The sequence below is a fragment of the Lycorma delicatula genome, chromosome 1 (genome assembly GCF_047948215.1).
Source record: "Lycorma delicatula isolate Av1 chromosome 1, ASM4794821v1, whole genome shotgun sequence".
NCBI classification, from domain to species: domain Eukaryota; kingdom Metazoa; phylum Arthropoda; class Insecta; order Hemiptera; family Fulgoridae; genus Lycorma; species Lycorma delicatula.
Genome location: NC_134455.1, coordinates 141,387,927 through 141,402,795, shown reverse-complemented (window position 1 = coordinate 141,402,795; position 14,869 = coordinate 141,387,927). Strand labels below are relative to the sequence as shown.

Genomic DNA, 14,869 nt, shown 5'->3' with positions numbered 1-14,869 from the left:
ATCAAGGAGCGCGTGAGCAATTGGTTGACAACTCGTTCTCAAACTTTTTATGAACAAGGAATATTTAGGCTTCCAAATCAAAAGTGAGTAGATGGAAAAAGTGTGTAGATCCTGCAGGAGACTGTATAGAAAAATGATGGTCTAAATTGTATATATTATATTTCAATAAATTTATTTTTAAAAAAACACCGTTTATATTTGATTCACCTTCATATAAATTAGTAAAACTCAACAAAAATTTAGCTTTCTATGAACAATTATCAACACTCTTCATATTTTACATTAGGTATCAAGGAAGCTGGCCTTCGTTGAAGATGAACTGGAAGTAGCTGAAGATCGTGTAAAATCTGGAGACTCGTAAGTAATAAATGAAATCAAATATATAAAGTACAGTTGTTTAGCTAAAAATATACATATAACACTTAAAATAAGGATGAAGTAAATTCAGTATTTTTTTATTTACAAACATAATGATGTGAAAACAACTTTTCTGCCTATATTAAAATTTGTCATCTAGATATAAGTTGGAGATCCTGAACAGAGGTAGTCTGTGGTAGTATGGGTATGATAATTTACGTTGAACTCTTTTCATTTCCATTTCGTGATTTAGATACTCGTTAATTCTAAATTATTGAACCAAATACAAATTTTATAAAAAATTTAATTTTTGAATACCAAATTTCAATATTTTGATTTGATTTTCCAAAATCAATTCAAGTTGTCTTAATTTTACTTCCTTATCCAAAAACTCTTGGTCCTGACCAGGAATAAAAACTTCTAAAACACTATATTTTAAATATTATGGAGTCATCATTAAAATCCAATTTTATTTATTAGCCTGGTCTGTTTTGAATCTAATATTTATTATTGTCTATTGTTATTGTGTCTTTATTGTCTTTGTTGTTGTCTTGATCCTAACTCTCTTCCTATCAGAAATTTTCCTATCCCTCATTACTCACCTTACTCTTCTTCATTGCTTCCTGTTCCCATACCATACTTCCTTCAACAAATACTCTTCATCATTAATCCTTCTTCTTACTATCATATCTTTGGTTTCTCAATGATAACAGTGAGAGGCGAAAAAGAGGGCAAATGTAGATCTCTTTCGTGAATATCTCATTCTCATCTTTTGTCTCCATATGACTCCAGTTACATAATACTTGTTGAAAATTTTATTTTAAGAACAATTCAATTAAGAAAACTTATCTACTTACACCTTAGTTTCGGTTGCTAATTAATGCAATGAGTACAAAGTAATCAACTTTGAATCAACTTTCAAAGTAATCAACTTTCTGAAACAAAGTGTCAAAAATGTCTGTTTTTCTTTTCCATTTATTGGTCTCTAAGCATTTCTAAGGTGGCTCTTCAGTATCTCAAGAAGAAGCACAAAGAAATGCTTGATCAATAGAATTGACCCATTTTCAACTCAGGTGATCTAGAATTCTACTTAGATCAAGAATTCAGAGTATACACAGTTTCTGCTTCCTTGATTTATGTACTTTGGTGAACAGCTCACCATGGATGTATCTGATGATAATATGAAAAATACAATATAGAATTGATGTATTGTCAAATACAGCTGGACTTCCTAATAAATGAATAGTAATAAAAGCATACTTACTTCCATCAACCCACATCTTTGTCACTAAAATAATCCATATATCTGGTTTCATGCAGTTAACACTTTCCTTATATGCCTCTTTATCTCTCTCTACAGTCTGTAGAGCAACTTGTTTTTCTTTTCACGGTCTCCCAAATTCCACTCTTGCACACATTATTGTAGATTTTTTCATATTAGGAAAGTTCATCATTATATACCTCCACTGACCACAAGTATGTTCTTGCTATTGTCTTGTTGAAAATATAAGAATCAGACCTACTTTTCAGACTTTCATGATCTGTAACAGTATTTTATAATAGAAAATTAAAAAAATTATTTGACTCATTTTTTCCTTCACATTTTGTACTGGTATATTCTTTGTTTTTTTTTTCTTTAGTGTTAACATGTTTTCTTAGACTAAGTAATTGGAACAATTTATATACGAAAAGAAAAACTTATATGTACAAAAAACTTGTTCTTAAATTATCCCTTTCCCTGCAATCATAATCTACCCTACTGTTAATTCCCTTAGAGAGATACTCCAGAGAGGGAGAAAGGTAAGGAAATAGATACTCTTTTCTTACTTATTTATTATGTCTTTCAAAGTAAAGAAAGATTTTTTAAATATTTTTTTTTATTATTTCCCATTTGGGAGATAATAAAAAAAATTCATGTGAGATTATTCCATTTTTCTTATTTTTAAGCCATTTTAAAATTTCTTTGATTTAAAACATTAGTAACCATACTTAGTTCTAAGAATTTTTCAATTACATCATATTTTAAATGTCTTTATTAACTTAAATGTCTCTTCTAACTTTATACTTATATGGAAGTTATCCATTGAAAGTATAATAAAAATTTTGACACTTATTTTTATTAATTGTTTTATTGGACAAATAGGTGGTTAATCAATCTGCCTAAACTAACAAAACAATAATTATAGTATATGAAAGCATTAACAATGCAATACTAACAAAAATAAATATAAATTAAATTAGTATTGAAATAATAAAAAACACAAAATAATAATAATTAAACCATAAAAATAATAATTTCAACAAAATAAACAGTTTTGATAAAAGACTGTTTTATTCTGTTTTAATAAAACAGAAATTATTAGAAAGAACCTATTTATGACAGAATACTTTTAAATCTGTCACCAGATAGACTGTTCAGTAAAAAAAACATTAATAAACTATTTCTGTCTTTAAAAGCTGTTAAATGAAACATTATTATCTGATTTACATTTGTTCTTACTAAATAATGGTTTTTTTTTTATACATCCTTAGTAAATTATTATTATTATTATTATTATTAATTTTTAATTAATTAAAGATTATTATTTTTAATTTTACAGAAAGATCATGGAACTTGAAGAAGAATTGAAAGTTGTAGGAAACAGTTTGAAATCTCTAGAAGTCTCAGAAGAAAAGGTAAACTTTATATATATATATATATTATATACATTGCATTTTTTCATTACCGAAAAGGAATATTAATTTCTTGCTTTACACTGTATGTCTTAGTCTTTGTTTTGAGTATGACACATACGAAGCTTTTCAGGTACAAATGACACAGTTAGAGATAGCTTTCTCTAAAAGTAATTGTATTCATTAAACAGTTAGCTGCTATGGAGAATATACTGAACATGCCATTTGCAAGGTTGAACATAACCTACAGTCTTTGAGCTTAGCATACTGAGGCGCAATAGTGTATTTGGCTAGGATAAGGAAGCAATATGAAAACAATTTTATTCCTCACGTTCCTCAGTAAACCTGACATGGATGTTAATTATTCTTAAAAACGAGTATGTCGATTTGGAAATTTCTTGTGATTCATGTCGGATCACCTACATTGGTTTATGGTTAAGGCATCTCTTGGAGTACTTAAAAAGTGATTAAAGTTGTTAAAAATGTTAGTAATAAAGAGTAGATCAAAATGAAATAACTGTTAAATTACCATTACCTACGATTTAAACTGAATAATATTAAAAATTATTAAAGAATTAAAATAAACTGTATCTGCCCAAATCTTAATGTGTAGTTTTCACTAAAACATATCAGAGAATCATGAGAAATAAAGCTATATAATATAAAAACTGAATATCAAACTGTGAAATTACTTTATTTAAATAAACTTATTCATTCAGTCAGATTACTGAAATTAATTTTCTGCACTTGTATGTAAATAGTCCCAAATAATGATGAAAATATTTGGAAAAAACTTAAGTATTAAAATTTTATTTAAAATACAACAAAATAGTAATTATGGTAATAATTTTTCCCATTAGTCTTGTCATTTTATTTTTGACAAAAGATAAAACCTCAGAAATGTAGAATTTGCTTACAAATCTTATTTTACATTGATTGTTTGTTAATGAAAATAACTGAAATCTATTTCCTTCTACAGGAAAGTGCCTTGAAATTGATGGACTATGAATTGTTCATAAAAAAATTCACGTATAAAATTACAATTTAGTCTTAGAAAAATGTTTATTAGATTGATATTTTTATTACCCAGAACAGAAATATTATGTTCATATCCAGAAACTTAGTTCATACCATGAATTAAACCCAAAAAAAAAAATTTGATTGTATATAAAAACCCATATCTCCATTGTATGCTATATCCAAGTAACTCCCAACCAGTAGGAGATTTAAGACCTACTATTATATTTATTTGATATTCCAAAACTATATGTAAAATTGAAAAAAAGGATGAAATAATCTTACTATTATGTTATACAAAGAAAGAAATTACAAGGTGCAGAAAAAGTAACTAAACTTTACGCTAGTTGAGAAGAGATGTTTCTATAATCTTACAAACAGTTGGGGAAGGAAGATGAAGAAGAGTTTAAAAAGAATGTAAATGAAGAAAAATCAAAGTTGTGTAAGCTCATCTTGAAGTAGCACATCAAAAGTTGACTTTGAATGGAATACTTGGAACATTAACTATGATGAATTTTATCCTTTAAAAAAGACCAAAATGGCAATATTATTTTTATATTTATCTGTATTAAAAAATTAAAATATGATTTTAAGAGAATGTAATTTTCTGAATTGATAAACATCAAGATGTCATAAAAAAATTAAACAAGAATTTAATTTTGAATATATTGAAATATTTTATAACTTTAATTAAGACTTCTTAATGATTTACTGATATTTTCTGTTTTTCATTTAGGCTAACCAACGAGTTGAAGAATACAAGAGGCAGATCAAGACCCTGACTGTAAAACTTAAAGAGGTCAGTACTATTTTGTCATTTCTTTACAGTTATCCCTTAAATGAAAGAATAAAAATTGCCTTCACTTTAATGCTTTCAAACATTATAAGTAAATTGGTTAACAATGAAATCTTAAGATGTTCAAGGAGATAATCCTGACTATTGATTTCCATTCTGAATTTGAGAATTAGAGTATATAGTTTAAACAATTGAGAATAGTGTAAACAGAGAGGAAATTCAAATGCTTTAATACAGAGTATAAAATTGGTATAAATTCATACATATGGGAAATAAATTTGATTGAAATATTCTAACATTATTTCATGATGACAAGATGAGTTATTACTGTTTACACAATATATTTAATAATAAAACAATGGCTGGTAAAAGTATTTATTATAAATGTTGTTATTTATAATCCTTCTTTACTTTTGTGTAGTGTAGTTTTCTCTTTTTCTAATCATTATGAATTTTTACTGTGTAGTAATTATTTAATTTTAGAAGTTTAGAGTACACTTATTAGGTATGTAACCATATACTTTCATATAATTTTCTATAATTTGGTTTTGGTTGAACTGTAATTATCTTGGTTTTTCTGTTAATTAAAATGAAATCTAGTAATTAATAATAATTAGTACACTTACAGTAACTTGTAAATTAATTCTAACACAGATATTATTTAATAAAAAGTAACTCTATTTAGGAAAAATCATACCTGTACATTTGTGAATATCTAGTAATTAATATATCCTCCTTTATTCTTAATTACTTCACATACACAACTTGGTATCGATTCAATAATTCTACTACGCATTTTTTTATTTCTTCATTATAAAACCATACTGATATATATTACTTTAATGAGGTAAATCTTTGTGGTACAATTCATTTCTGAGAGATGTTTTTTGACTATTGTCCAAAGAATTTTAATTAGGTTTAAGTCTAGGGAGTTTTAATTGTATCATGAATTAATGGGGAGGTTTGGTCATGGAAACCCTTTAATTTTTTGTTCTTCAAAACCTTTTTCCACTCTTTTGGTATGGCATGGCACCAAATCTTGTTGGATCACTCCTTTACCTTGTGGGAATTTGTTTTGAAGTTGTGTCACAACCCTTTCTTTCAGAATCTTGATACATGCATCACTTTTCAACATACCATCTGCTGGAAGTAATAAGGGCCTTCAAATGTGAAACAACCAGAAAAAAGTTTTTCAGCGGTTGTTTAATTGATTGTTGGATAAGAGCTGGTGATGTATTTTCATCTGATGCTTTTTTAATGTAAGGAACCCAGTGCCCCTGAATATAAAAATGCAACTCACTGAAAAACATAACATTTTTCCAGTCTTCTTTAGTCCTGTTAGCATGTGCTTTGGCCTACAAGAGACTTTTTTTGTACGTTGCTGGTGTTAAAAGCTACTTTTTAGCTAGCTGATAAGCTTTCCATCCAGCTGCAAAAAGTAGACATCTAACAGTTGTCACATGTAAACTATTCCATTGGCTGCTAATTCTCAATTTACGTCCACAGTAGGTAGTTCTGGATAAAGTTTACTTTTTTTTCTCTCTAATACATGATCCTGTGTTGGAGTAGTTTTCCTTTTACGGCTACATTTGCCTTTTTTGAGGTAAAAAAGGAACCAGTTTCTTTGAGTTGGTTTAAAATAGCATTCACTGTCCCTAGTCCAACACCATACCCAGTCACTACTTGTCGTTTCGTCATACTGGTATATGCAAAAAGAGAAACAATCTCTGAATGCTTTTTTGGAGCTATGTCCATTATTATATTCAAGACACACAGAACTAATAATATGAAAATATGATTTTGTAATAAAAAATGAAATAAAATTCACAAAACACTATTTATAACATGAAAATTGCTAAATAAGTAAAGAATAATAACCACACATTACACAGACACCAACAGAATGGGTATGGTCAAGCAGTGTAGCCACAACATTGAAATAAACAAAAAATTCTGTATGTTTGGATTGCATGCTACTGTAGAATCCAATTTAATTTGTTTTGTTTCAACAAACACATTTTTTCATTAAAAGATTACTCTGTCACTAAAGCATATAGATGAGTGCATAAATATTGTGAGGACATGTATATATGGTCAAAGGCATATAATTGCCAAAAGAAAATTCATTTTATGTGATTTTAATTACATTACAGTGCACTTCATTACTATATTATTTGAGAACTCTTTAAGTCATAAACTGTGTTATAGGTTTAATGGTTCAATATCTCCAAGCTAACTGTAGCTGTATTTCATAAATAAATATGTGGATTCGGTGGTTATAAATAAAGAAATTTACAACAACAAAAAATTTATTTCTGTTCAAATATTCTTTTTCATTATATTACTTCAATTCAATTCATCTAAAGCTGCTTTAAATGTTAGAAATGTTATATCTAAAAATGAAGAAAATGAGCAAAAGGCCTGATATTTTTGGAAGTCTATATTAAATAGCCTGACAATTGGTGTAATGGTCAGATTACTTTTTAAACTGCTGATCTCACATTCAAGACTTGGCTAAGATCAGGCATTTTCTCATTCTATTTCTTTTAACTCATCTTCCTGATGTACTAATAAAATATGTCTTTCTAAGTCATAACTTTAAAAATAAATTGAATCCAAATATAAATTTTATATTGTTCAAATGACCTCTGATAATTATGTTTTAAGTAAAAATTTCTATTCAGTTTTATTCATACCTCTGCGTTGCCTATATGATAGGAGGATTCATATAATATGCGTCAGAGTGTTGTAAGTTTATTGCAGCTTGAACCAGTAATATTTCAACTAATTCTTCAATAACTTCTTGAAACTACACCCAGTGACTATTTTGCAGTTGAATTCTAATTAATAGCATATCTTTGCCAGTTATAACATGATATAGTACTTCATGTTGATATAGACTTCATTTCATGAACATAACAATTGCTTATGAGGTCATGAACGAAAAAAATTGCACTACATACATAAACTTGCAGAATATCACATAAATCAATCCATCATTCATGTAACATAAACCTCTATAACAGTTAGGTATCATTTATTTGTATTTACTAATTTTCCTTCAAGGTAAAAAAGAGGTATTCAAAATTTATAAAATAATTATTGTTAAAAAATCTTTCTAAATACTTACTTTAAACATAATTTTCTTTAACTTTATTAATTAATAGTATTTAAAATTAATTTTTAATTTATTTTACATAATAATTATGTTACAGGCTGAAGCACGTGCTGAATATGCTGAGAAATCAGTTAAGAAATTGCAGAAGGAAGTAGACAGGTTGGAAGGTAAGTCTTCGTTTATGTTTTCTTTGTGTTTTATGCATATAAAATACAAATTTAAATTTAAAATAAGTTTTAGAGGAATTTATAATAACAATAATAAAAAAGCCCTCATAATTTCTTATAAACACTGTGCTTAATCTTTTTAATGCATAATATAAATAAATCTAAAAAGTATAGGATTAGTTCAATATTTATTAAAAGTAAAATAAACCAAATTTATTTTTAGTAAAAAATTTATAATTAGAAAAAAAAAACATTTATGTGCTACAGCAAGTTAACAGTTGAGGAATAATTTTTTATGATTTGTTTTTTCCCAGGACAAGAAAATCTTTTTCTTTTATTGTTTAAAATCTTCAATATGTGCATTTATTTAAAATAAGAGATCTGTTTTAAAATATTAAATGCTCTTTAATTATTATTGAAATATTAAACAAAAAATTATAAATATAAAGATTTGGAAAATATTAAAAACATTCCTTAACTTATTTAGTATAATCATTAATTTATAATTCAATAATATTTAATAGAAAATTCTGAAGAAGAAATCTTTTAGATTATTGTGGCAGATTATTACAGACTAGTAATTAGTAATTAATTTCTTAAACTAAGCTTTTTTGAGATTTTAAGTGAGAAATATGAGTTTTAATTTTATTATATTTCTTAATCAATACTTCTACATCTACAAATTACTTTATTCAAATGACTTTATACCATCGTTTGTGTACTTTTAAAAATTACAAAAAAATCATTTATTTATTACTAATTATTTTTCATTCATCTTATCATTTTTTTTCTTTTTCTTTTTGTTAATAGAATTATATATGTTACTGTTTGTTTTATTTTTTCTTTTAATTTATGTCAAATTTACTAAATAAAATTATTGTACTATTTATTTACTTTTATATTAATAACAACTTTATCCTAGAGTGGGTTTGGCATTGTTTTAGACTACTATACAACATGTGTAGAAGGTGCTGCGAAAATAAGCTTTTTACTAAATCTGATTTGATGAGTTTTTCATTACTAATTTAATGTGTGCATTAAAATATATTTATGTTTTGACAAAAAAAATTATTATTAATCCACTATTTGTTTGTGCTCTAATAATAATAATAAGAGCTTTTACTTAAAGTTCAAGGATTTTAATACATACAAAATTTACTGTAAAAGATGACTGAATTATAAGTACTTTAAAACTTTTTCTGTGTTTTAAAGTATTTTACAAAATTCTGTAATAAAGTTTTATATAATAGTTTCAGATCATCTTTTAACAAGCTTATTAAATCTATACCACATGTTCTATAAACACTTTTGCATGAAATATATTTTCTTCACTTTTTATAGCAGTTTAAAGAGGTGTTGGCTCTACCTCAAAATTAATCAAGTTAAAATTTACTATTTTTGGTTTGTGCTCTTGGCTATTTTATTTCATACTGTTCTAATAGTAATGTCATCTTCATTTCTTTACAACAGCCTTTTTCAGTAAATTTCATTCATTATCAGGACTGAAGTTTTGTTAATCAGCTTATAAAAATTTTATTCCATAATACCTGAAAAATCTCAGAAATATCATTCTAAAGTTTAAATTAATAAAAAAGACAAAAGAATAAAACAAAATTTATTTTTTAAATTGCAGTATTTCAGTAGCAGTAACTGCAATTTTCTTTGAATATAGAGTTGCATGTTGTTAACCTGTACTGCAGCACTTTATGAATTAAAAAAATAAACATTGTAATTTTCTCCAGAACAATTTTTAAGAAATATCGTTCTAGATGAATGTGATAAGTTTGTTCGCAATTATCTGATTTAAAATGATGGCAAAAATTTTATTTTTATACGTATGTACTAATTTTTTAGCTGCCTGCTACCTAATACGCCTCATTATATGATTTTTTATTACAGTAAAAATTATGGCAACATCATACTAATTCTTTTAATTACCTTGTTAGTTTTTTTGGTAGCATGACTGATTGATACAACAAATATTCTAGGTATATTTCTAGCTTAGGTGTAATACTTTTCTAATGAAAAAACTCAACAGTGTTTTATTGAGAAGTATTATTTATCAACAGAATTAATTTGTTGTAGGGTCTTAACAAAAGGTCATGCTAACTTTGAAAAGATCAGTTTTTGGAAATAATTCTACATATCAAACTGAAAAAAGTATAGAATAGACTTTGTTGTTAGGTTTTTGTTCTTTCCTTATCTTTGTTTTTAACTAAGATCTAAAAATATTTTGCTTTTTTGTGTTTTAGATCTATTTTTTTCTGATGAATAAATAACTTTATTTATATAAGATATTGAATCCAAGGTTGGCATAATATTTTTCATGTAACTCTTAATGAACATTTCAACAATAAAAATACTTTTTCTAATTTTTTAACATTGCATCTATTTTTGAATCTATAACAACAAATTTCTTAAAAACTGGTTATTTTATCAAATAAATTTTAAGAAGAAAATGAAGTTGGCTTTTTTTTTGCTTAAGGAAGTGATACCTCATTTATTATGATACATCAAAAAATATCAGAATTATGAATTCTTTTATTGGATAAATATATTCGATTATTTCATTGCTTTCATTTATAACCAGGTGTTAACAAGTATTTATTTAATACAAAAACAATTGGAGAATTAATTCGTAATCTATTTTTATGAAATAACTAGGTTTAAGAATTTTGATCTTAAAGGTTGGCTGTCTTACTAAAAATCTGAAAATATTTTATTTATTTTTGGTATACTTTTTAAAAAATGTATCTCATATTATGAATTGAATCTAAATTAAAATTTATTATGATTTTAAATAGAAAAAGACAGTAATTTTTATTAGACTTGTGTTATGCAGATATTCTTCTTCCGTTTGATGTTTAGAATCATTTCCTGGAATTTAACAGGGCCTTTTCTGAAAATATTTTGAAAGAATGCAATATTTATTCCCAGGACAAGAAAATCTTTATCATTTTACTTTATTGTTTAAAATCTTCAATAATTCAATTAGAATATCAGATAAGAATCCAACCAACAATTTAAAAAATACTGATGAACCAGTAAAGTTAAAAAGTAACTAGCTGAGCCAATCCTTTGATTAAAAGACTTTTTTACAGATAAGCATGAACTTGAGGCTTTTAAATAAAAATTCAGTTTTAAATGCACCCTCTACTTTTTTTAAGAATTTTCTACAATAGATTTTTAAAATAATGCTATTATTATTAATATTGTTATGTGCACAAACAATTAGTGAATAAGAGTCATTAATTACTGGCACTATTCTACTTGATAGTTACGTTAATACTATTATATTACTTCTTGGATTGTTATCTTATTACATTAAATAACACTTATGAGATTGATTAAAATAAAAAATTGATATGTGCGCAATAAAAATGTGAATGATGAAAAATATATCAAAGCATGATAATTATTTATATATTTTTAATCATAAATGATTATATATTATGTGTTTGGCTTCTGCTAGAATAAAACAAATCTTAATGCTGATTAAATAATTGCTTTTATGTCTCAATAAATATGTATTGAATGCCCATGACATCTTTAAACACAAACATACAGACATGTACATGTATCATTCTCCATTATCATTTTAACTAAGTTTTCAGTCATAATTAACTTCTTTCCCTATAATAAAAAATAAGAAAGTGAAAAAAAATCTTTACACAATTGATTTAAAATTTAAATTGTTACAAAAAAGATCATTTGAAACTAGAAAATTAGATTTTTGGTGGTTTGATAGAAGTTACAGTTCCTATATATTTTCAGAAAATATTCAATTGATTGATTTCTGAGCATTAATAAGTAATTTCTCCTTTAAAATGACATAAAAATTAAATTTTAAAGATTAAGTAGGATTCATTAATCGAAGAAACATCTTGAAAACAATAGCTTTATTAAATTTTAATTCATTTTATTTAGTTACTGTACTTATTTCTGTTTGAATACTGCAGTTATTTAGTCACTGCCCAAATTGGATCATAATTAATTAATTATATTCAAATATTTTTCAAGATGTTACATAACTTTAGAAAACAATACAACATGTTACGCTAGGTTAGTTGCTTAAAAAATGATAATTCATGAAAGAATATGTCCTATTATATTTACAAATAAAACAATTTTTAACAGAAAAAAATGGCAATTAATGTAAAAATAAAATATTTTGTTTTTAACTATAAAGTTATATACACCTGATTATAAAATTGCAAAATTGTCTAATTAAGGGACATTCTTATTTAACAAATATTTAAAGATTTTATTTGTAGCTATTTAACTTATTACTTTAGTGTTGTAATTTAAAATAGTTAAGAGTATAATTTACAACGATTACAATATTAATAATGATATAATTTATTAATTTTTCACCTGTTTTGTGAATTTTGTTTTTTCTTATTAATTCGAATTATGAATTCAACTATAAAAATGAAACCCATGTCAAGTTTTTAAAAATCACAAATTCATCTTTCCTGAAGAAGCATTTGAAATTTTCAATAATTAAAACAACACAATTGTTAATACCCAAAGGAAAAAATAATTATTTAAGTTATGATTTTAAAGTAAAAACTGTTTTTACAGTTTTGAAAAGCTTGTACATGGAAATATTTATAAACTCCTTGACTGGAAACAGAATCCTTGGATACGAATTATGCAATATCCAAGTAAGAAGAATCAATAATAATGAAAGGGAGGGAATATTGGGTGAAACAATCAAACGCTACAAAGATTGTGATAAAAGACTGAATGTTCTATTTAATATTATATAGCTGTAAAAGATCTTTTAAGGCAGTGAATTTTTATCTCAAACAACTTTTCTGAAGTTAGTATATTCAGTAAGTCTAAACAGTGAGAGCAGTACATTACTGTAAAATAATTTCTGCTTTATTAGTATAGAATATTATACAATCAGATGCTTTTTCCTCCAGAAACAAAAGAGCCAAAGCCTAAGCATAGACTCAAAAAAATTTGCCCATCCTTTTTTTAGTCACCACTTACGACTCAGCAGATTCCAAGGGCATATTCTGTATAACTTACATCTTGTGTTTTTCAATAAAATCCAGCAATGCAAACCTTTATTTCAACAGGTAATTAATTTAATATTTTGATATATTTAAAAATAAAATGCTTGAAAGCATTTATTACCATTTGATTAATAAATTAAAACACTTTTATAAAATTGTAATTTATGAATCATAGAAAGTAAATAACACACATTAGATCTTAGAGTTGAAAGTTTGATAGTTTTTCTTATAGTACAATAATTACAAAACCCGAGAAATAGTAAAGTCATATATTCAGCCGCAAATGAACTTAGAACATTCTGAGTTTTCTGGATGGAAGAAAAGCAAAACTAAATTAAATCACTTTCAATGAATTGAAAATCATAATTGTGTATGATATAATATGAATAAATTTTACAAATTACAGTAATGCATGAATATTTTTATATGATTATTCATAAGGTTAAATAACATCAGGTTTTATAGAATAAAAAAACATACCATTTTGATGAAAACTATGTATAGGTTCGTATTAGATTTTCAGTTTAGCATTTACAACCTAGTAAAAAAATGAAAGTTTAATTTTTCTTGTGCAATTAAATATTTTCATCATATTACTTTTTGGTAGTGAAACTGGAAGAAAATATTTTGCTTCTTAATCAAACATTGTTATAAATAATAAATATAAATTATTATAATTATTTTAAAAACTGATCCTGAATAAATCTACATATAAAAACGTAAAAACTTATTTACTTAGTAAGCTATAAAATAAAAACATATTCAGAAAATACCAAAAACCTCCTAGTATAATAACTTAAAAGTAACTCAAATTAGTAGTTCTAATGAATAATAATACAACAATATAATTATGAATTAAAGAATTCCTTCTAATCATAAACAATCGTATTCGAAATAAAATTATTTATTTTGTTCATGTTATTATAATCAAACAGTAGTCTAAAGCAAAGGCCAAACTTTTATAGGATAAAGAATATTAGAAAAAGTATGTATATATTAGGCTTATTAAAAATAATATCTGGAAATTTTCATCTTATATTGTCTGTTTTTCAGACGATCTTCTCCATGAGAAAGAAAAATACAAAGGAATATGTGATGATTTGGATTCAACATTTGCTGAACTCACTGGCTATTAAAAAAAAATCATACATTATATTCAAATATTATATGTACCTTTCCTGTATTTCTTTACTTCTGTATATAATTATTTATTATTTTATGTATATTGTTCATACACCATAAGAAAAAACTTTGTTCCGAAAAAACCCACCTAAAATCAATCAGAACCATACCTATCATAAAATAATCTTGCAAATCATGTAGTCATAGAAATAAATCATTGTATCTTAAGAACCATCCACTACCAGACTTAAAAAAGCTCACACATCTCACTCTTTACTCATACCTAATTTCAACATTATTCATTAACATAACATATAGCTTTTTAATGTATTCTTAACCACATAATTTACATTTTACTGCAATTCACAGTCTGTGATATTAATTTTTTCCTCACTACTTTTGTTTCTATCCAGTTTTTTTTTTTTGCTGTTTTTCTTCTTCTTTTTCTTATACCTAATATATCTATTCTTTTTTTTTTCTTTTAATCCTAACTTTTAAATCTTATTTCTTTATGTAAACATCTAACAAATGCTGAAGGAGTCTTCACTAACAAAAGGTAACTTAACTGCTATGTATTCTGCTTTATTTAATG

General features: G+C 25.4%; 1 protein-coding gene across 2 annotated transcripts in view; it reads left to right on the top strand.

The window, feature by feature from the left end:
- LOC142323269 (uncharacterized) overlaps window positions 1–14,869 on the top strand; it is a 73,958-nt gene that overhangs the window by 51,312 nt on the left and 7,777 nt on the right. Inside the window, exons 6-10 of one of the 2 annotated variants that reach the window (XR_012756069.1) lie at window positions 287–357; window positions 2,958–3,033; window positions 4,784–4,846; window positions 8,059–8,128; window positions 14,209–14,833. Coding sequence is in view for 1 of the 2 variants with exons in the window: in XM_075362699.1 (XP_075218814.1) it covers window positions 287–357; window positions 2,958–3,033; window positions 4,784–4,846; window positions 8,059–8,128 (280 nt within the window). In the remaining variant the exon portion in view is untranslated. The remainder of the gene's footprint in view (window positions 1–286; window positions 358–2,957; window positions 3,034–4,783; window positions 4,847–8,058; window positions 8,129–14,208; window positions 14,834–14,869) is intronic. The other variant, XM_075362699.1, reaches the window with a different exon arrangement.